This window comes from Felis catus, chromosome B2, assembly GCF_018350175.1.
Source record: "Felis catus isolate Fca126 chromosome B2, F.catus_Fca126_mat1.0, whole genome shotgun sequence".
NCBI lineage: Eukaryota > Metazoa > Chordata > Mammalia > Carnivora > Felidae > Felis > Felis catus.
In genome coordinates, this window is record NC_058372.1 from 100,087,106 (window position 1) to 100,108,009 (window position 20,904).

The 20,904-nt window shown below is 39.6% G+C and overlaps 2 protein-coding genes across 8 annotated transcripts in view; one reads left to right on the top strand and one right to left on the bottom strand.

Annotated features, from left to right (window-relative positions):
- Window positions 1–13,025, bottom strand: part of REV3L (REV3 like, DNA directed polymerase zeta catalytic subunit) — a 173,806-nt gene extending 160,781 nt beyond the window's left edge. For 4 of the 5 annotated variants that reach the window (XM_023254263.2, XM_045057917.1, XM_023254264.2 and 1 more), the window contains exon 1: window positions 12,887–13,025. In XM_023254263.2, coding sequence (XP_023110031.1) covers window positions 12,887–13,025 — 139 coding nt within the window. Of the gene's footprint in view, window positions 1–3,298; window positions 3,427–12,886 lie in introns of those variants that run through there. The other variant, XM_019831087.3, reaches the window with a different exon arrangement.
- The window catches only part of LOC123385510 (paired mesoderm homeobox protein 2B-like), a 70,464-nt gene continuing 62,583 nt past the window's right edge, over window positions 13,024–20,904 (top strand). For 2 of the 3 annotated variants that reach the window (XR_006598162.1, XR_006598163.1), the window contains exon 1: window positions 13,704–13,836. Coding sequence is in view for 1 of the 3 variants with exons in the window: in XM_045057921.1 (XP_044913856.1) it covers window positions 13,024–13,443 (420 nt within the window). In the remaining 2 variants the exon portion in view is untranslated. Of the gene's footprint in view, window positions 13,837–20,904 lie in introns of all 3 variants that reach the window. The other variant, XM_045057921.1, reaches the window with a different exon arrangement.

Consider the following 20,904-nt stretch of genomic DNA (forward strand, 5'->3'; position numbering starts at 1 on the left):
GGGTAGTTCAGTCGGTTAAGTGTCCAATTTCAGCTTGGGTCATGATCTCACAGTTCGTGGGTTCAAGCCCTTCATCAGGTTCTGCGCTGACAGTGTGGAGCCTGTTTGGGATTCTCTCTCTCTCTCTCTCTCTCTCTCTCTCTCTCTCTGTCCCTCCCCCACTCATGCTTTCTCTCTCTCAAAATTAACTTTAAAAAAATAAAAAGAGGGGCGCCTGGGTGGCGCAGTCGGTTAAGCGTCCGACTTCAGCCAGGTCACGATCTCGCAGTCCGGGAGTTCGAGCCCCGCATCGGGCTCTGGGCTGATGGCTCAGAGCCTGGAGCCTGTTTCCGATTCTGTGTCTCCCTCTCTCTCTGCCCCTCCCCCGTTCATGCTGTCTGTCTCTGTCCCAAAAATAAATAAAAAAACGTTGAAAAAAAAATTTTTTTTTTAAAAAATAAAAAGAAACCTGGATGATGATCACAGTGGTCTTGCTCCATCTACTGCTCACCTGATAGCTTACTGTGCATTTAGTGGGTGCTCAGAGTAAGTATTTGTTGGGTAAACGGGACCAGGAATGATGCTGGGGGGTGATGAGAATGGAATAAAACAACTAAGAACAAGGAATTAGCTAGATTTATCAGAATTGTTGAATAAATTTTTAAACACTATACTCTTTCAAGAAGAGCAGGACACTGTCACACTGACAAACGTTTCCTGAAAAATGAGTCAGCCAGCAATAGTGATATAGTAGATTATTGGAATAGTGGCCCCCTAATGAGTCACACTCTTAGGAAACCCCCGCCACACGGACTCAGCTTGGCCATGTGATGTGCTTTGTGGCCCATGGGACAAGATAAAATATACGGGGCTTGCCTTTACTTGCTGCTTCTGTAAACCCTACTACTGCCTCCAGGTGAAGGCTAGCCTATTGGAGACACATGGCCTTCCATCCTAGTCTACAGCTAGCACCAATATCCACACATGTGAGCGAAGCCATCCTAGACCAACCAGCGTCCAGCTGAACTCTCAGCCGACTGCGCCACATAAGCAGCCCAGCCAGCAGCAGGAAAACTGCATAAATGAGCCCATCCCAGAATCATAGGTCAACAAAAGGCTTGCTTTATACCACTCTGTTTTGGGGAGGTTTATTACGCAAAAACTCATACAAGTGGAGAGGGCAGTCGGATTGGCGATTAAGGAAAATTTATGTTTTACCTGTTTCTGTTTGTTAAATTTCACGACGAGAATATATTCATACACTACTTGTTTAATCAAACTAAACTTACAAAGATATTTTGTATCAGACTGATAACAAAGTCCCACTAACACCTTATAAAAACATACACGTAAAACAAAACAATCCAGTCCAAATAGGAACATGAGTTTGAGAGGAGACATTAATATTGCTCAGGAAAAAAAAGGGTCAGTATAGAATAGCAGGGTATACTATCATACACACACAAAAAAGTGAATAACAATATATTCATGGTCACTGTCATGTCTCAATAATGGTTATCATCAAATTCCACAGTGCTAGGACACATACATTTCATAATTTGCTTCTTTGTTCCTTCTGTTTAGGCTAATACACGTTCCCTCATTTTAATCCTCACATGCTATGAGGTAAATATGTGAATAACTTTAGGCAAAAGTTAATTAACCTCTCCAAGCCTCATTTCCTCAACTGTAAAACGGGGATAATAGTACTCACTTTATAGAGTTGTTGTACAGATTAAAACAATTTAGCATTGGGCATATAGTAAGGGGTCAATTAATGGCCTATAACCTCTGTCAGTAAAATGATGTAAAAGTAATGTCTCTTGACCAACCTGGCTTCTATTTTTTTTTTTTAATTTTTTTTTTTTTTTTTAATTTTTATTTGAAAGAGAGTGTGAGCAGGGCAGGGGCAGAGAGAGAGGAAGACAGAGGATCTGAAGCAGGCTCTGCATGGACAGCCAGAGAGTCTGATGCAAGGCTCAAACTCATAAACAGGGGAGATCACAACCTGAGCCAAAGTCGATGCTTAACTGACTGAGCAACCCAGGTACCCCTTCCTGGCTTCTACTGTAAAATCATTAAGCATCATCAAACAAACTGTGATTCATTGAAGTTAATTTGAAAATCTTTCTAATGACTTCACGAAAAATTTAAAAGACAACATTATTAAAACAAAACTAAACAAAATCTGGGAATATGTATAAAAAATTTTGGTGAAGAAATTCAAATTCCAGGCAATAATGAATTACTTCATTTGGTACACATTCCACAATCCTACATAGGTTTAAATACCAAAGGCTTCTTGTGTCTTATGAATTCACAAAAGGCAAAAATAAGAGATGAATAAATTCTATTGCCACCTTTGTGATCTCTGGAACACACACTTTCAATTCATTCTACCATCATTTTTAAAAAAGAAGGCATCACTGAAGGCTTTGGAAAATAAGGCTCTTTCACAAGAAATAAACTTAACCTAATTTGTAGCATTGGAAAATCATAGTTACTCCTTGGATCAATGGCTTAACATTGCCCTTTTTCAAGGCAAGATCAGGCCTGGACACTTTTCTATCTCTATATATACATCAAGAGTTAAAAAAGAAAAATCAGGCCTAGTAGGTTAAAAAAAAAAAAGTCAATTTTTAAAAAAGTACTGTAAACAGGTAATTACCTAGCCTGAAGATATATGAGTCAGTGACCAACAGCAAAAAGCTTTATTCCACAATGTGCAGGTATTCTAGTTTGCCCTATTGTGAGAAAGGAATGCTACAAATATTCCATTTTTAATTTCAATTATTTTAAAGAGAGCTTGTTACATATGAAGTAATGTGGCAGATTCTGGAATAGAAGGGCAAAGAAAATAACATATTACTATTATGCCACACATTTGATGATTATTGTATTTAATCATAATAATCCAATGAGGTAAAAATTATTAAAACTCATCTTACAGATGAGGAAATTAAGGCTCATAGAAGTAAAGTAACTTGCTGAGGGTCTCTGAACAGAAGGCAGTGTAGGGGGTACAAGGGTGGGGAGGGGGCAGGGAGGCACACAAGGGTAGTGCCATGTGACTATCCCTACAGACAAACACAACACTCAGTGTAGGAAGTCCTTTATCAGCCATGTGAAAGGGGGCTAAGACTACGAGAAACCAAAGAGATAACCTTTTGGGAATGGGCAAAGGAGTCACAAAAGGCTTTAAAAGAGGTTAATATTTTAATTGTTACTTTAAGGATGAGTAGGATTTACCAACTTCAATGCCAAGGCTCACCCCCAACCCCCCTCATCCCCAATATATTAACCAAAATAAATTACTTACTTGAAATTGAGAAAAACAATTTTGAGAGAAATCTTCCTCAGATATATTATTCCATAGTTTTAAAACAAATAATATGATGACAGTTTAATTTTTAGGTTGCTTTTATGTGGCTTGTCTTGGTTTTTATTCTGAAATGAAATTTAGATTAGTCATTTTCTTGTTCTGAGAAACTAGGAGTATGCCAACATGTTTTAACTTCACATTTTTTCACATATCAACATGTATTCTTACTCACAAAATCTTTCATTTCACCATCTCAAACAAAACCTAATTTAATATATAAATTGCTTTGAAGTGTAAATATATATGCAAAATAAAATATTTCTTTTAATTATAATTATACTTCCTTGGTAATCGTAATAAATGGAAGAAAAATAGAAAACTCTCGTTATATTGTTATATATTACACAAGCATTTTGAGGTAACACGCTTTCTTTCATTATTGAATCGTTTATATAGTAAATGCTCTCTCAACCCAAAGAAAATTAAATAACTACCCCCAAGGAAATTGACCTCAAATTCTTAGTATTTCCCACAACTATCATCTAAAAAGAAAATAGAATTGGACCAAAAAAACAAAAACAAAAACCCTAACATTTACAATGACAATTACTACCCTTTTTTCTCAGAATTTACTGTGCTAGGCATATATTCAATTTCTGCTGCAGAAAACAGTCCAGTTTGCCAATACTAATTAACAAAATATTTTTCATTGAAAAAATATTTAAAAAGTTACAGACAACTGGAATATAGACGATCATGTGAAAAAACTTAAAAGAAATGACAAAAACAAAAAAAAAAAACCCAAAAAGCAACAAAAATGAAAACCACACCTGCACACCGAAAGGTTAAATAGACTGTTATTAAGAGGGTTTGATTTTTACTTATGATTTGTTTTGATCTCAAAAATGTATTTACTTTATGTTTTAACAGTGGAGCTTTGTTTTAATTGCCTAAGACACCTACTCCTCCTTCCCTATCTGTATCTTACCTGGAAACTATTAATTAACACATTTTACCCAAAGTTTACTGCACCTTAACATTCATTATTTCCTCTCTTATTTAGTATCACTGTGGCATTGAAATGGCAGCCAGGTACCAATGTAACATACAATATACCATATCCCATATCTTACTAAGTTGCTAAGTATTTCTTTGAAATGTCTAGGGTTAATGACAACACCCTTTGAAGTCTATTTAACCCCAACCTCCTTAAACCTGAATCAATTTTCATTCATTTTTTTATTGAACAAATTCTAATCCAATCAAAAACAAGGTGAGAGAAAATTAAAGCACCAGAGGAACTTGAAAGGCCTCCTGATACATTCTCTTTTTCTTTGGAAAACTATATACACATACCTCTAGTATCAATTTTTGTTTATTTTGTCCTAAATTCCTCTTACTATACTCTAGCCTTCACTATATTTTTTTTAAAGAAGATAGCTACAGTCATCACAAAACAAATCCCACTATAACCTATTCTACAGGAAGATTCTAAGCACTATTGGACACTGTAGGCCCTTAAAGATTTCTAAACTGTGCACATGTGGGTCTTCTCATAATTCCTCTAAGGTACAGTATGTTCGCCTTTCAATTACCATCAATGCCTTTCTCTAATTTCCCCTTAGATTTGGGGAGCCAGTGAGAGCTGAGAGTCAAGATTCCCAGTTTTCAGACCTAGCCCACACAAGCAACTATTGGACACTGGACAGATCTCTGAGCTTACCTACCTAGATTCCAGTTTTCTTTATATAAAATGAGAAGATTTGACCAGAACTGTGTTTCCCAATCTTTTTCACATTGTAAATAATATTTGTTCGGCACACAGACCAACAGAAGAGCATTTGGAGGCATCAACACGGTATTTTGTGAAAAAATTATCACATTTCCTTTACATAATTATAGAAGAAAATTAAAATTTAAATGAGGTTTGTAGTAATATGAATTAATTTCAAATCCAACCTTTTTCACATCAGGAACAATATTTCAAAATAACAATGGTGTTTATTTTTGCAGAACATACATGCACTATTAGCAGTCATCTTGCAGCAAGCTAAATGACACATCAGATGCACATGACTAGGAAATCCAATACAGGTGAATACAGAAAGAAATTCAGGCCTAGAGCTGGGCTTCCCAGGGCAACCAACATCCCTGCTACCCTCTGCTCTCATTGACAGCAGACTACGTCTTGTGCTGTGTGACATGCTCATCAGGCACCGGGAATATAAACTCCAATAGTAGCTCCATGATCCCTTCTCCACAAGAGGCAGTTGCATACTCTGTAGTTAGCTGAAGTAGATTCCAAATAATAAAGCACCTCCTCTAATGCGTTGAAAATATCAAAAGGAGCAGTAACTGCGGGTTGTTGCTCATCGTGTTATCTGCTCAAAGGAACCCCACAGTCTTCCTTCAGATCCCACTCCACTAGGGCCACCCTCCAGTGAGCCACATAACATCAATGGGAAGCACTGGATTAGAAGACCTCTAGCAAAATCTAAAATCAAACAGTATTGGAGTAATCATTTGATAACTGTTTACAACTATTAGACTTTTGTTTTTGTTCTTCGTTACCAATTCCTGGAAACACAACATAATTTAAAAAACTAAAATTGAAGAGGTATTACATGCACATGGTAAAAAATATTCCAAAATTACAGTCTCCCACTGTTGTCCTCAAGACTACCAGTTCCCCTCACTGCAGACAACCACTGTTACCAAATTCTCATGTATCCTTTGACACACACACAGACACATACACACACACACTCCTATATTTTATATATATATATATTTTTTTTTTTTTTAAACCACACAAATAGCAACATACTAAACATGGAGTCTCCTGTCTTGCTTTTTTTCCTCTTAATATAACTTAGACATGGCACCATCGCCGAATACATAGTATTGCCTCATTACATTAAAGGCTGCCTAGTATTCCATTGAAAAGATACAGCATTATTTACTTAATCACTCCCCTACTGACTTATGTGTAGGTTGTTTCCAATTTTTTGCAATGACAAACAATGCTGCCACAAATATTTTTATATGTTCATTTAACACATATGTAAAATATTTGAGGATGAAATACTTAAATGAAATTGCTAAATCAAAATATACTTGTATTAAAATGATTTCCATATTGCTTTCCATAGAAAATGAACATTGTATATCCCCACCAGCAATATGAGAATGCCCATTTCCCCTTCCTCTCAACCTCCCCAAGTTATATTATGTAATCAATTATTCCTAATTTGATAGGTGATAAATAGTATGTTGTAGTTTTAACTTATATCTTCTTTATAAATAAAATTGCACATCTTTTCATATGAATTCTCTTTGCTCATTTTTTCTACTGAGTTATTTTCTAGAAGCTGTTTATGTATCAAGAGGAAAGGACTCCTTTGTGAAAAGTATACAAATAAGTTATTACTAATCTGTTTCTCTTTAACTTTGTGATTTTTTTTTCTCTGTATAGAATTTCATTTATGTTGTAAAAGTGAGCAATCTGGCTTCAGTTCTGTTTTATACTTTGAAAGGTCTTCGCCATTCCTAGATTACATTACAAATAATTACCCTATGTTGTTTTGTTTCCTTTTCACATTTAAATCTTCTGTCTCACCTGGAAGCCAACTTTCTATTTTTCTAGATGATTAACTGGCTATCTCAACACTGTTTATTAAATAACTCTTTTCCATACTAATAGGTAAGGGTAGCATACATTTTGATACTGTAAGTTCTTATTTATGTTTAAGTCAGTTTCTGGCCTCCACTCTGTTTCACTGCTGCCATGTGCCAAAACTGCATTACTTTTCAAAACATTTTAAAATTAAAATCAATTTACATATAAATGGTAAAATTAAAAAGCCAGAATTTGTTGGCTATTTTAATGTAAGAATCATTCTGCAGTTCCTAAACTGAATTTATAGAATAAAGTTCCATACTATCATTATGCAATCAATCATGCATTGTGGTTGATACTTTTTTTGGAGCCCAATATGAACTTCAAGTCTTTCTTGCTATATTTATGTACCATACCTAAAAAGCCAGTTTTTCCTTAAGTTTGTACATAGTTTTTTCCCCAAATTATAAAATCGATACATAGTCTCTGTAGACAATCTAAAAAATTCAAAACACATCTCCCAGAGATAACCAACCTTTATATTTTGGTGTATTTTTTTCTGGATTTTAATAAATGACTATTTTGCAAGCTGATTTTTTCACATAATATACTAACAGCATTGTCCCATATTACTCTATATTCTTCTAAAATATCATTTTAATGACATAAGTTCTACTATATGAATGTGCCCAATTTATATAACCATTTCCCAATTGTTGAATATTTGAGGTTGTGCCCTGTGATAACTATCATCTGTTGATTAATTCTTGCAAAAATGCTTGAGTTTCAAGCACTGTGGTAAGTACTGATTGTATAACAGTGTGCAAAAAATGAACACATTACCAGCATTTATGGAGGTTACTGGGGAAAACAGACATTAATCTCCAACATATATAAAATTACAACTACAGCAAGTGTTATGAAGGAGAGTTTATGGAATTCTGAGAGTCTATGATAGGGAAGGCTTCCCTGAGGAAAGGTAAATCAGAGTTTAGGTGAAGGAAAAGGAAAAACATTCTAGGCAGAGGGAACAGCAGGTACAAAGGCCTCATTGTGGAAGGGAGCATGGCAAGAATAAGGGACTGAAATAAGGCCAATATGGCTGGAACACAAAGAGCAAGGCAAGAAGAACATGGCTCAAGCCATGGCTGGATAGAAAGGTAGGGGCCAGACTATGCAAGACCTTGTAAGACATGTAGACGCCACCACATAAGACATGTAGCTTTGTCCTTACCCTAAATGCAATGGAAAGCTACTGAAGCATACCAAGTAGTAGGGTGATATAATCAGGTTTGCATTTCGAAAAGATCCCTCTGATTACAGTGTAGAAAACAGATTAGAAGGGAACAGAGTGGACTGGGTGTAGGCCAAGATTAGGAGGCTACTGTTGTAAATGCATCCAAAAATGCTAGTAGTTTAGACTAAGGTGGTGATGGATAATGAAAAGAAGTAGATGGACTCAAAAGATAATCAGATTTTGCCAAAAGATTTACATTCATAGATTAAAATCCCTGAAGCTAGAATTATTGGGTCAAAAAACAACATTTCAAGGATTATGATATGCATTGCCAAGCTGCCCTGCCAAGAGCAGTTTACTCATTCGTGAATTACCTTTTATCTGTTCCTCTATCAGAATTTTAAAATTCTTTTGAAATTCCTTTAAAATGACTTAATCCATACTTCCTTCATGAAGCCTTCCCTGACTCCCCTTTTTGCCTGCTAGTTGGTCACTAACATGTTCTCCTTTGAGTCCTTGCTTTCTTATACACATCTGTCATAATCAAACTACATTTGACTTATGCTTACATGTCTATCATTTCTACTATATTGTGAGAGTCTAAAGGATAAAAGTTGTTTAAAATGACCACACCAAAAATAGTTCAATATACATAGTAAGTTCTCATTAAGTGTTCACTGAATGAACCGAGTATTACTAGATTCTACTGTGTCCAGATTTAAGAGGGACCTCCCTGCTTTAGCCTCTAATTTACTGATTGTGATTTTAAAGCTAATAAAATTTGGTACTCAGGGCTTCAAATGCCTACTTAAATAGAGTGACTAATTTTGTTTGTGGAAAATCACTAAATCTCAGCAGTGCTCCTGAAAAAAACCTTTCTAATAATTATATCAAATCGGTATTATGTGATCTTTATTTTTTTAGATGGTTTAAGTGAAAAAAAAATTTTTAAAGGCTGTGAACAAACAAGACTATTAGAGAAATTATCTGTAATTTGAGTTGTCGATAAATGCTATAGTTTTCAAAACAGTACTCATCTCAAACTTGATCTGCCACTTCACAAAAAAAGTGAAGGTATTAAGCAACGACATAAACTTATATATAGCATTTCAGAATAACCAATTTCTTATGTTGAAGAACTTGATTTCATGTTTAACAGCTAGCATCCAGAACAATCTACTAAAATTTTCATTATCTGGAGGAAGACTGGGGGGGGGGGGGGGGAGTGGCAGAGTTCTGTACAGTAATCTTAAAGACAAGCAGCTCCCTCTATAGTCTGTTTGGCCTACTTTGTTTAATTACTTGCTATGTGAACATCTCACTCACACTCTTCTATTTACTCCTACTCTGCATCTCAGCAGGGAAGCTTTTTGAGAGGATAATTCTGTTTAACTTGGTGCTGAGAAAACTGAGAGAGCTTTCTAAGCTCAACATGGAGTTATGTCAAGCAACTAAGCAAGAGTTGGGATATGGAAACTCAGATCCACCTGAGTCAGGTCCTCACAATGAAGCCTTAGGATTTCATTTGAAGTGAATTCCCAGAGCAGTTACACCCGTATTCAAATCCAAGTGAAAAAACACTGCCCTGTACTTTAGTTATTTATAACCTTGCTTCTCTCCATTAAAACATATTACCAAAACGTTGTTGTTAACATTGCTCAATACACTGTGACATCAAAACAGTGCTCAAGACATTTTTTCAATGAGTGAAGAAAAGCAAGTTTTTTGGTTTTTGTAAAAATAATTCCATCACTCACTCACATGAAAATTTAAGTGATTCTCTCAGGAATCAACATCCTCAGGGATTAAATCAGTCAGGATTTACCATTCAAATTTGACTATGCCACTTTTTTTTTAAATACCTTTTCAAATTTCAGCAACACAAGATACAAGAGCTTTTAAACCTAAGATAGTTAATTTATTTCTTAAATTACTCAAGATATGCCCTCAAAACGCACGACAATCAGAAGTCAACTGGACTGTTTTCTAAAGCAGAAAAACACCTTTTATGCAATAGAAAAACTGAACTAGTAAAAATGTGAAAAATCAATCAGTTCAGAATTTATAATACAAATATGAAATGGCCTCATTATTTGGGAGAAAATTCTACTTTTCAGGACTCATTTATAAAAAGTAAACTCAGTTTAAAAACAGCTTTTCTCCAAACCAAGATAAAGAATTAAGGACTTCCAAAATTACCTATTATATATGAAAGACTTAAGTTTCTGGTACTTTATATAACATAGATTTATCATGTGTTGCTATTTTTCATTAATTTATATAATTCATAAACATATAAACATAGTTTATACTTTCAAACGATAAAACGGTCTTCATTAAAAATTCTAGCACTCAGACTTTTATTACTAAGACAGATTGACCTTTTATGTTAATTATTTTCAAATTTATTTTACTAGGAGAACTGGACTAGTTTTCTTTGGGGAGAGAATTTGGAAGCAGATATTGTACACTTTTTGTTTATGATTAATATTCATTTTACTGGGAGTTTCTAACATGTTAAAAATGCTGGCTTAATTTCTGAAAGCTATAAACTCTAAATGTTTGCCAGTGACTTCAAATTTTTCACCTGTTGAAGAAACACAAAAGTTTTGTTTGTAACTGAACTATATTTACAGCAAACTCAATTTGATACACCTTTAAAAGTTTCAGTTCCTTTGTATTAAGTTTCTTATCTTTCAATGTATGTACAAAAAAGTATTTCATATTCATTTACATTATACATTTCAAAGTATATTTTTTAAAAGTTTTTTTTTTTTTTTTTTAAGGGAGCTGGTAATCAATTGTAAGATGTCCAGGAGGGAAGAAATAAATATTTATCACAGAATAGTCCCTGTGTCTATTTTTTTTTATATTAAGAAACACAAAAGTACCTCATCATCATTATTTCTTGAAGAATGTTTTCTTACATTATAGAATTACTGCTAGATCACAGTAGATCTTCACCCATTTCCAGAAACAAAAGTTTTCTATAAAACAGCTTGAAAATCACTCAGGGATACATATTTAATGACTTGTGTAGAGGGGAAAAAAACAAAACAAAAAAAACACAAAAAAACTATGTGTAGAAAAGTAATCCAAACCATACAAACTTTAATACACAGAGATGCCACAGTATATCCTATTAACGTGTCACTTTACGATTTGGAAATCTGGCTAAACAGAGCTATATCAACGTCACTACCTTATTATTTCTCTGTACCTGAAGTGAGAACAAATAGTATATTACACTGAAATTCCAATTTGAAACAAAGACAGCACCGATAAACACATAAAAGGGCAGAAAATCTATCCTTCAGAACTCTACTGCCTCTATTTTCCAGCCTCCAAAATTTCAGGTGTTCTCCTTTCAACAAATTAACAGCACTCAAATTCCCCATCTTACAAGGGTCCCTATCATCAAAATCGTTTTCGTTATTTTTAAAAAGGAATGCTCTGTCAAATCTCACTAACACCGTTGAAATTTTTAACAAAGAGAATTCACAGTAAAAGATAACTGCTTGAAAATGAGTGCTTGTGTTTGGGAAAGTGTTATTATCTGGGTAGTCCACAGAAACGGTAGTAATAAGAGGAATGGTGATTAGGGCAAGAAGCATCAAGTGGGAAATGCCTTCTAAAATCCCATAGGGCAATAATACGTCGCTAGAGGTAAGTGCATCCCTTTCTAGGAGGCAGCTCCGTTATTTCATGCAGACAGTTCAAAGCATGTAGAAAACCAAAACAATTTAAAACCTTGTAAATCTGGCCACTACTTATTTATATCATCTTAAGTCCCCAAGAGCTTTTGAGAATGCAGATTCTGTCACTGCTGTCCCCCCACCCCACTCGTTCATCAAAAACAGTTTTCGTTTTAAAGATACGTGCATTTAAAACGCAATACTGCAACTCAGCATAGAGCATTTCTAAATGTTTGCGTTGCTGAGTTCAGCTGTGGTTCATAAGAAATTCACGCTACTGAGTGGGATATTTTACGTTGGGCAACAAACACATTTCCTACTTCCATGGATCCACGTTTCCGTCAAAGCATTGCACCTGAGGATATCGCCCTGTCCCCAGACTCTGAGGCTTAAACTCTAAGGAGTCACGACCTGCACTCACAGCAGAACCACATGGTCACTTCAATGAGAAAGATTATTTGGCCCCAGGCGCCACTCTTCAGCCCACGGCACCTCCGGAAGGGGCAGAGGAGAGCGCAGGCGAGAAGCGAGGAGGGGAGGCAGACCACAGAGAGCTGACACTTCCTCACTCCTCTTAAAGCCATTTCCAGAAAGGGCAGCACTTGGGAGACGCAGGGGGCTGTCTGCAGTCCCACCAGCGGCCGACCTCTGAGCGCAGCCCTGTGAACCCGTTCACGGAGGACATGGCGCGGCCACCTGGCCGATCCTGCAGGGCCAGAGCGCTGTTCGCGAGCGCTCGCTCCCCCCTGCCCGAGACCCAGAGTGCGGATCCGGCCCCCGGCCGCCGCACGCAGTGTAAACACTCGGCACTCAGCGCCCGCCGCCTCCCCGCCGGGGGAGGAGGGGGCGCAGCGCTCGCGCGGACCCACATTTCTGCGCCTCTTGTCACGCACCGGGGGAAAGGCGAGGAGGGCGGAGGGGAGGGAAGAGGCGGCAGCGATGCACCGAGAGCCGGCGGTGTGCGCGCGTGTGCGCGGCGGGGAGGGCAGCCCGGGCGCCCCGCCGGCTCCCGCCCGCGCCCCGCGCCCGCTTACCTGCCGGGGTCGCTCCGAAGACTCGCACCACGGGCACCTTCTTGACAGGGGCCTGGGTGAGGGGGGATTGGCAGATATCCAGCCCCTGCAGCGGGCTGGCCATGTAGTAGTCGGCAGTCACTATCCTCACTGAAAACATGTTCGCCGCCGCCGCCACCGCCTTCTCTTCACGAGCGATCTGGCAGCGGCAGCAGCAGCGGCGGCGGCGGCTTCTTCCGCAGCGACGGCCCCACAGCAGCGGCGGCGGCGCCCCCTCCCCTCCTCGGCTCGGCCCCCTCCCCTCACACACAGACACCGGGAGCAGCGGCGGCGGGCCGGGCGGTGTTGGCACTGCTGCCGCCGCCTCCTCAGGAGCACCTGGCGAGGGGCAACAGGAGAGAAGCCCTGGCGCTATCGTCGGTGCTGGTGCTGCCGCCACTGCCGCCGCCGCCGGGAATCACACGGGCTCCTCGGTCCCAGGCTGCAGCTCTTGTTGCCATGATGATGATGTCACGGACGCAACCACTGGGGGAGGGGAGATGGGGTTGTGTGTGTGGCGAAGGGAGGGCGGTGAGTAGTTGGGGGAGGGGACGCGGCGGGAAAGGGAGGGAGCAGGGCGGGCGCCCGAGCGGGACACCCAGGCGGGGGCCGAGAAGGTGTTTTCTCCCCCGCCCCCAGGCTCGCAGCGAGGGAGGAGGCCGGTGGAAAGCGGGACTAGCGCCTGGCGCGGGGAATCGATGACTCGGCCGGTGGGCACGGCCACCTGGGCGGGGGCAGCGGGGGGGGCGGCGGAGCGCCGATGTCATGGATGGGCTCGTAGGGGCTTGCGGGAGGGGGCCGCCAGTGTTCGGGGCCGTTTTGGTGGCTAGGCGGGATTGGCCGGAGCTGCGGTGCTCGCGCTCGCCTCGCCGACCGCCATTTCACATCCTGCGAAGGAGGCGGGGGCAGCCGTGGAGACGGCTTTTCACAAGGTAAGAAAACCCGCCCGCGGGAGGAGGGAAGCGAGGCGCAGATCTCGTGCCGCCGCGGCCTCGCGGGAGGGCGGGCGGCGGAACGGGCGGGGCCGGGCGCGGACGCAGCCGGCCCTTCTCAGGTAACGCCGCGGCTCCGCGCGTGGCCCGGGGGCGGCGCGAGGGGCGGGGGCGCGCGAGCGCGGGCTTCGGCCTATAAAAGGGCCGCCCGGACGCTCCCTCCCGATCGTGCGGCTGGAGCCGCCGCACCCCCTCCCTTTCCGTTGTGCTGCAGTGTCTGCGCCTGGCTACCTAAAAGGGTTTGTTCACGCTCGGCTCTGCTCAGCTTTGCCAGGGGTTGGCAGATCCCGTGCACAGGGGTTTCCCACCACGGTGTTCTTCTTCCGCCTCGGCCCTTCCGCCCTAATATATCCTTCCTCGGTTTCTTCTTCGGCCCCGCAGGCTGCGTCCCGCGCGCGTGTTGTACATGTACGGACTTGTCAGCACTGGGTGACCTCCCTTCCCTTCTCCCTCCCCCGGCGGAATCCAGGATTAAGAGCCTTTCAGAGAAATATTCGGCCAAAGAAAAAGGCCCGTGAAAGTCATCGCGTTAGATATGGACACCCAGTGTTATTCACTAACTGATTATGGGAGGTTTTATCAACCAAAGGCGTAAAAGCAAACGGGGGTGGGGTGGGGAAGGACTGTTAAACAAAACAACTTTATCCAAAAAGAGGTTGGGAGATGGGGTGCAGTTGTGAAATCGAAAAAAAAAAAAAAGGGTACTAACAGAAGGAGTTGGGTTGGCCATTATATTGGAATCGATGGGTTTTTGTCTGACTTGGTCACTAATACTGGGTGTGACCTTGGACAAATAATTTGGTTTCTTGGAACCTTAGTTTTCTCCTCCCTGGAACGAGAGTTTCACTTAAATCCAGAACGGTTTAGGTGAACCTTATCAAAACGGTTTAAGCAGGAGAGAGAAACCATGGTTTCAAGTTCGAAGTATGGCACTGAATAAAGGACTTTTGACAGTCATTTTCAGTCTACCCTAATTAGAGATCATGCATCCACTCTTATGTATTATACTGGTGTATTTTAATGGTTAGTAGTTTGGCATGTATTTTAAGTGGTGTAAGAGATCCTCGTTTGGAACCATTGTGTCTCTTCAAATGGGAAATCAAAAGGCTCAAAGGGACAGATCACTGGTAAGAAGCTGTCTATAAATTCCATGACATATAATGCTAGTAAGAATTTATACTCAAAGAGATTTGAGACTGATTAGGACAGTAAATTAACCTGCAGTTTTCAACCTCGGAGCATGATTATAATAACATAGGTAGCAAGATTTCTAATATACAGGAAATTACCTAATAATTTTAAGAGGCAAATCTCTTAAATTGGTTTAAATTTTAGGAGGCTATGGAAGTGATTTAAAAATAGCACTACCATGCTAAAATGCATTTTCTGGTAAAATAGATACTCTTGTACAACCTGAATGTCAGAGGCACCATTCTTCGTATTCTGGGCTCTTGAGTGTTCTTTAGAATTTAATATTTTGGGACTTCAGCCAGGTCACGATCTCGCGATCCGTGAGTTCGAGCCCCGCGTCAGGCTCTGGGCTGATGGCTCGGAGCCTGGAGCCTGTTTCCGATTCTGTGCCTCCCTCTCTCTCTGCCCCTCCCCCGTTCATGCTCTGTCTCTCTCTGTCCCCAAAAAAATAAATAAACGTTGAAAAAAAAAAATTTTTTTTTTAAAAAGAATTTAATATTTTGGCCTTTACAAAGTCACATTTTTAGGATGAGGCCTGGAAATCTGTATTAGCAACCTCCTCACCCACCACTCATGATTCTAAAGTAATATAAAACTGAGAGTCCCTGTACTATATTTTAATCCAAGTACATCATAACATTTAAGTTATACTATTCCTAGCTAGAAAAAAGTAAAAGCATAGAATTCATGGATTAGCTATTTCTAGAAAAGGGTTTATTTCCCCCTACCTCTTGAATCAACATCATTGACTTTAAGAAAAGATAATTGCAACCACAATTCTAATCCTTCTAAAGTGCCAAGGGAAGAATGTTCACTTTGAAGAAAAACATTTGTGGCATGAAATCAGGATATTTTGTCCATTGCATGTAACTGAGTTTAAGTTGATGCTCAAATTGAAAACTTGACAATACTTCCCTAATTAATCATTATCAAATGTGTTTTATAAATACAGTCTCCTGACATAAGAAGGAGTTCTGGAATTTTGAGTTAGGAAATGAAAATTTTAAATCATTTACTAGCTAAATGAGTTTGGAAAGATCACTTTATTTTTTGGAGTTTGTTTCCTCATCTATGAGATGGATAGTAATTCCTGTTTTCTCAGGGATGGTATAGGTGCAAATGAGATAACTTATGAAAGTATCATTGTAAACTGTTGACATCCAGAAGTTTAATTCATCTAAAAGGAGTAAATAAAATCATATGGCATTGTCTTATGTGCACAGAATAAGGGAAATGCCAAAATTGAACTCTCTCTATTCTTAAAGTTATTTTTGTTGTTGTTGTTATTGTTGAGTGGCTTCTATTTGCCAGGTGATATATAAGATACAGTGAAAGACAAAACAGACATGGCCCCTGCTCTTACAGAGTTCATAGTCTAGCATCATAGAAATGTATTTTAGTCATATCAGTTGATATATATCTCTTCTAGTCCACTGATGTATACTCATCATGTCATGCTTTTAGTAAAAGCCTGCCCAACCTTCTGTACCACAACTGTTCAACCTCTATTAGTATTTGCCTACTAGCAATTTAGAGCAGAAGGCAATGGATGCTATAATCTTTCAGCAGGTATTATACAATGGCTTACCCAGCACTCATCCAGCCCCTGTCTAGCTTGTACATTAGAAACTAGCAAGTTAAAAACGACAGTTTCTAGACTCCCTTGAATCTAGAGTGCCGCTTATAGATGATGGTGTGCTGGTAAATGTTTACTAACGGCTGGGGGAGGGAAAAACTCTGATTTGTTGCATTGACCAGTTTTCATGGTGTGAATACTCCCAAGCTACCAAAATGACTTCACTGAATGTGGAGTTAGTTGGACAAGATGCTAACAATCACTAGCTGGCTTCAGCATATCAGTACATGTGACCTAGTTTCCAGTAATCAGATGCACCCATTCAAGACCTGTTTGTGAAGGTGAGCAACTGCATTCAGGGATATGGGATTTTCTGGCAAATGCCATAGTGGAGATGTCTGGTTCTTCTGGGTAGCTGAGGAAGGGCTCTCACATTTTTAGAGTCACAGGCGCTGACTGGTGGTTGGTGTTTGGATAGCTTTCCACTAGAAGAGCTTGGTGAGGTGGGATGAGTGTTCTTCCTGGTTTGGTTTTTCCTGAATGTTGTTTCTAGCTAGCTGTGTATTATCCAAGCCTGGTTCTCTGGTCCTCTCTGAGATCTGTGAGCTAAGTACTATCATTTAATCCCTTTCTGCTTAAACTAGCTCTGTCATGGTCAGCTACATAATTTGCTGAGCCCAGAGCAAAATGAAAAATGTGGGGCCCCTTGCTCAAAAAGCAGGTAAAAAGTACCATTGTATGTACTGAAATATAAAGCTTTTTCTTTCTTCTGTCATCTGTCTTTTGACTTGTAATGATGTGTTTTATTTGCTTTTTAATGTCATTCTAAGTAAAGGAAAATTAGAATTTTAAATTATTAGAATGAGTTTTACCATTCATCTTTATTTTGTGCAATGCCATTTAAAATGCAAATATAAAAACCAATTAACTCATACACAAAATCATTAAAAGTACACAATTCATATCCTAGTTTTACATGTATATGCATTTTGTGCTTATCAGAATGCGTAAATGCTGCACAAAACCAACTCACCTGTTTTTGTTTCCCTTTTTGATGTGCATACATCCTACCAATCTGAATATGGGAGGACTGAAAGGAAAGGGAACCATGGGTTGTTCTACCTCTATCCTTCCTTCTGTGTCATCATTTTCAATGTAAATAGTAATACAGGGAAGTAATATGCACTAGTAAGAAAGGATATGACAGGATTCTTTTGTCACGTGTATTTTTTAGGATGCCATTGCCTTCTTTTTGCATCTGAAGCAAGTTCTGGTTCAAATGGAAAGTGTAGCCTCTTGGAAGAGTCCACTAAATCAGCCATAGATGTAATATGCTTGCCTTGTAATCACTTTGTGACTCTCTGAGTTCCTACGCCTCATTAGGTCCATCAGAATCCTGTGTTTATGAGACACCATGAAGACTATATGCAAACGGGGTGGCAAGGAAGAAAAGAGGCATACATTGCCTCACTTCCTCTGCTCCTCTGCTTGCGTGTGTGATCCACTGTACCACTGGACTTCATTTATAAAATAGATGTTCAAACATAATATGAAGATCTTCAAAATGGTGACTGCAGAGCACTAAACCAAGCACTGTGCCCTGTAGGACTGCACAGTTTACATGCCCATGAAGTGGACCCTGAGCTCAGTGTTTCTCAAGGGGGGGGGGGGGGGGCTTCTCCTGATGTTTTAGGTGAAACAATTCTACATTGTGCAGGATATTTAACATCCTGGCCCCTGGGCACTACATGCTACTATAACGAAAATGTGCCCAAATAGGAGTTAACTGCTTTCCACTGAACTGGAGTGCACTCCACTGTCTGCAGCTGGGAACCATGGTCATTACAGATCCAGGAAAGGTCATGTGCAGTTTTTGCTAGTGATTCTCAGGCAGGGAAAAATACAAAGTTGAGTTTTTAAAATTTCACAAGTCTCATATCTGAGAGAACAGAATTATGGTGACCTTCTTCCGGTTGTTAGAAAAATAATACCATCTGCGTTGGTGATGAAACAGATATTTGGGATGACAGTTTAAAGGTGATCAGTGGGTTTTTATGTGTCACATGGGTATAGATGATAGTTGACTCCAGATAGAAGGCAATGTCTGATAGTTAAGAAAAAGAGCAGAGAACTACAGAAAAGTAAAACCATCTTACTGTCATTATCTTCGTCAATGGGCTGAAGGGAGAAAAATTTTAAATGCTCTCCAGGAAAATTAAGGAAGTTTCCATAAGAAGCTATGGTACTCTTAATAGATTTTGAACTTAGTTTCATTATGTCTATGTTTTTTTAAGTTTTGGTTTGTGATTTAAGAATATTAACATCATAGGGCACCTGGGTGGCTCAGTCAGTTAAGCATCCAACTTAGGCTCAGGTCACAATCTCACGGTTTGGGAACTCAAGCACAGAGCCTGCTTGGGTTTCTCTTTCTCCCTCTCTTTCTGCCCCTCCCCCTCCCTCAAAATAAATAAACTTAAAAAAAAAGATTATTAAAATCATAGCATATTAGAGCTGAAACAGGATATCGTAGATCATTTGTTTCCTTTATCGCCATACTATTATTAGCCACGTAGAGATTAAAAGCACTAGCTCTATAGACCTGGTCTTACCTTTGCTAATGCCGAACCTCAGTTTTCTCCTCAGTAAAATGAGGATAATAGTATATTATCTTAGGTTATCATTTCACCAAAAGCCAATGCACTAAAAAGTAATCTTACCAAAGAATACATTTGTTCAGTAAATTTAATGTGAATTTTCTGTAAAACATTTGATAAATTTAACTACCTGATCATTTGGCAAATTAACTTTTAGCAAATACTTATTAGGCTTATTATATGGATTAAATGAGCTATTGCACACACACAAAAAGTGGTTACCAAAATGCTCAATAAGTCTTAGCTATAATCCCTCCAACATTCTGACTACAAATCTTGCCCATTCTCTCTCTGAATATTCTCCATTCCTACCCACATAATTGGCCTTCTGTAGACTTTCACTATCTTTAGGTGGACTGTTGTAATAGTCATTTGATTGGCCTCTTGGCTCATTCCTCTCCAAAATTATTTTCTATAGTATTGCAAGGGTGATAGATGACATAAATTTTAAATTATCATCTACAGTAGAATATGTCATTTCACCTTTTCCATATATCGTTTAGCACCACTGGAGTACTTATATTTCCCTAAATACACCTTTTTTTTTTTTTTTTTTTTTCTCGGAAGAAGCATCAGATTTCTCTGCTTTTGCCTTTCTAACTGGAATGTCTTCCCCCTTGTCTCAGGTCAAAATTTTTATTCATCTTTCAAGTTTTAGTTAAAATGCCACTTCCCTTGTAAAGGTCTCCCTCATTTCTGCAAGCAAATTTAGGTGTTCTTTCCAGGCTTCCACTGCTTTTTGTACATGATTCTGTTGTGACTCTTAGATTACTGTAGTTATTTGTTTGTCATTCTAAAAGACTATAATCTCCTTGAAGAAAGAGACCCTTTTTATCTTTCATATACATGTATAGTGGCTAGAATAAGTCTTCAACATCAATGGAATTAAAAAATTAAAAGATCTGGGGTGCCTGGGTGGCTCAGTCAGTTGAGCATCCGACTTGGTTTCAGCTCAGGTCATGATCTCACGGTTTGTGGGTTCGAGCCCCACATCGGGCTCTGCATAGACAGTGCAGAGCCTGCTTGGGGTTTCTCTCTCCCCCCACCCCTCTCTCTGCCCCTCCCAGCTTGCGCTGTCTCTCTCTCTCAAAAAATAAATAAACAGGGGCGCCTAGGTGGCTCAGTCGGTTAAGCGTCTGACTTCAGCTCAGGTCACGATCTCGCGGTCCGTGAGTTCGAGCCCCGTGTCGGGCTCTGGGCTAATGGCTCGGAGCCTGGAGCCTGCTTCCCATTCTGTGTCTCCCTCTCTCTCTGCCCCTCCCCCTTTCATGCTCTGTCTCTCTCTGTCTCAAAAATAAATAAACGTTAAAAAATAAAATAAATGAACATAATTTTTCTTTTTTAATTAAAAGATCTTTTTACGACTCTTCTTACTGCCTTCCCCCTCCACCTCCATTTTACAGATCAGGAAACTGAGTCCCAAAGAAATGAAGCTATTTATTGAGAACCCAAGTCTTCTAACTCCAGATCTATTACTTTTACTCCTTACTGCAGAGAATCTTCTGAATAGTGTTTAAATGCCAATCCTTTCTGTTGTACAACAGCCTGTCTTGTCAGTATCTTTCCATTCACCTCTAATCTAGGGAA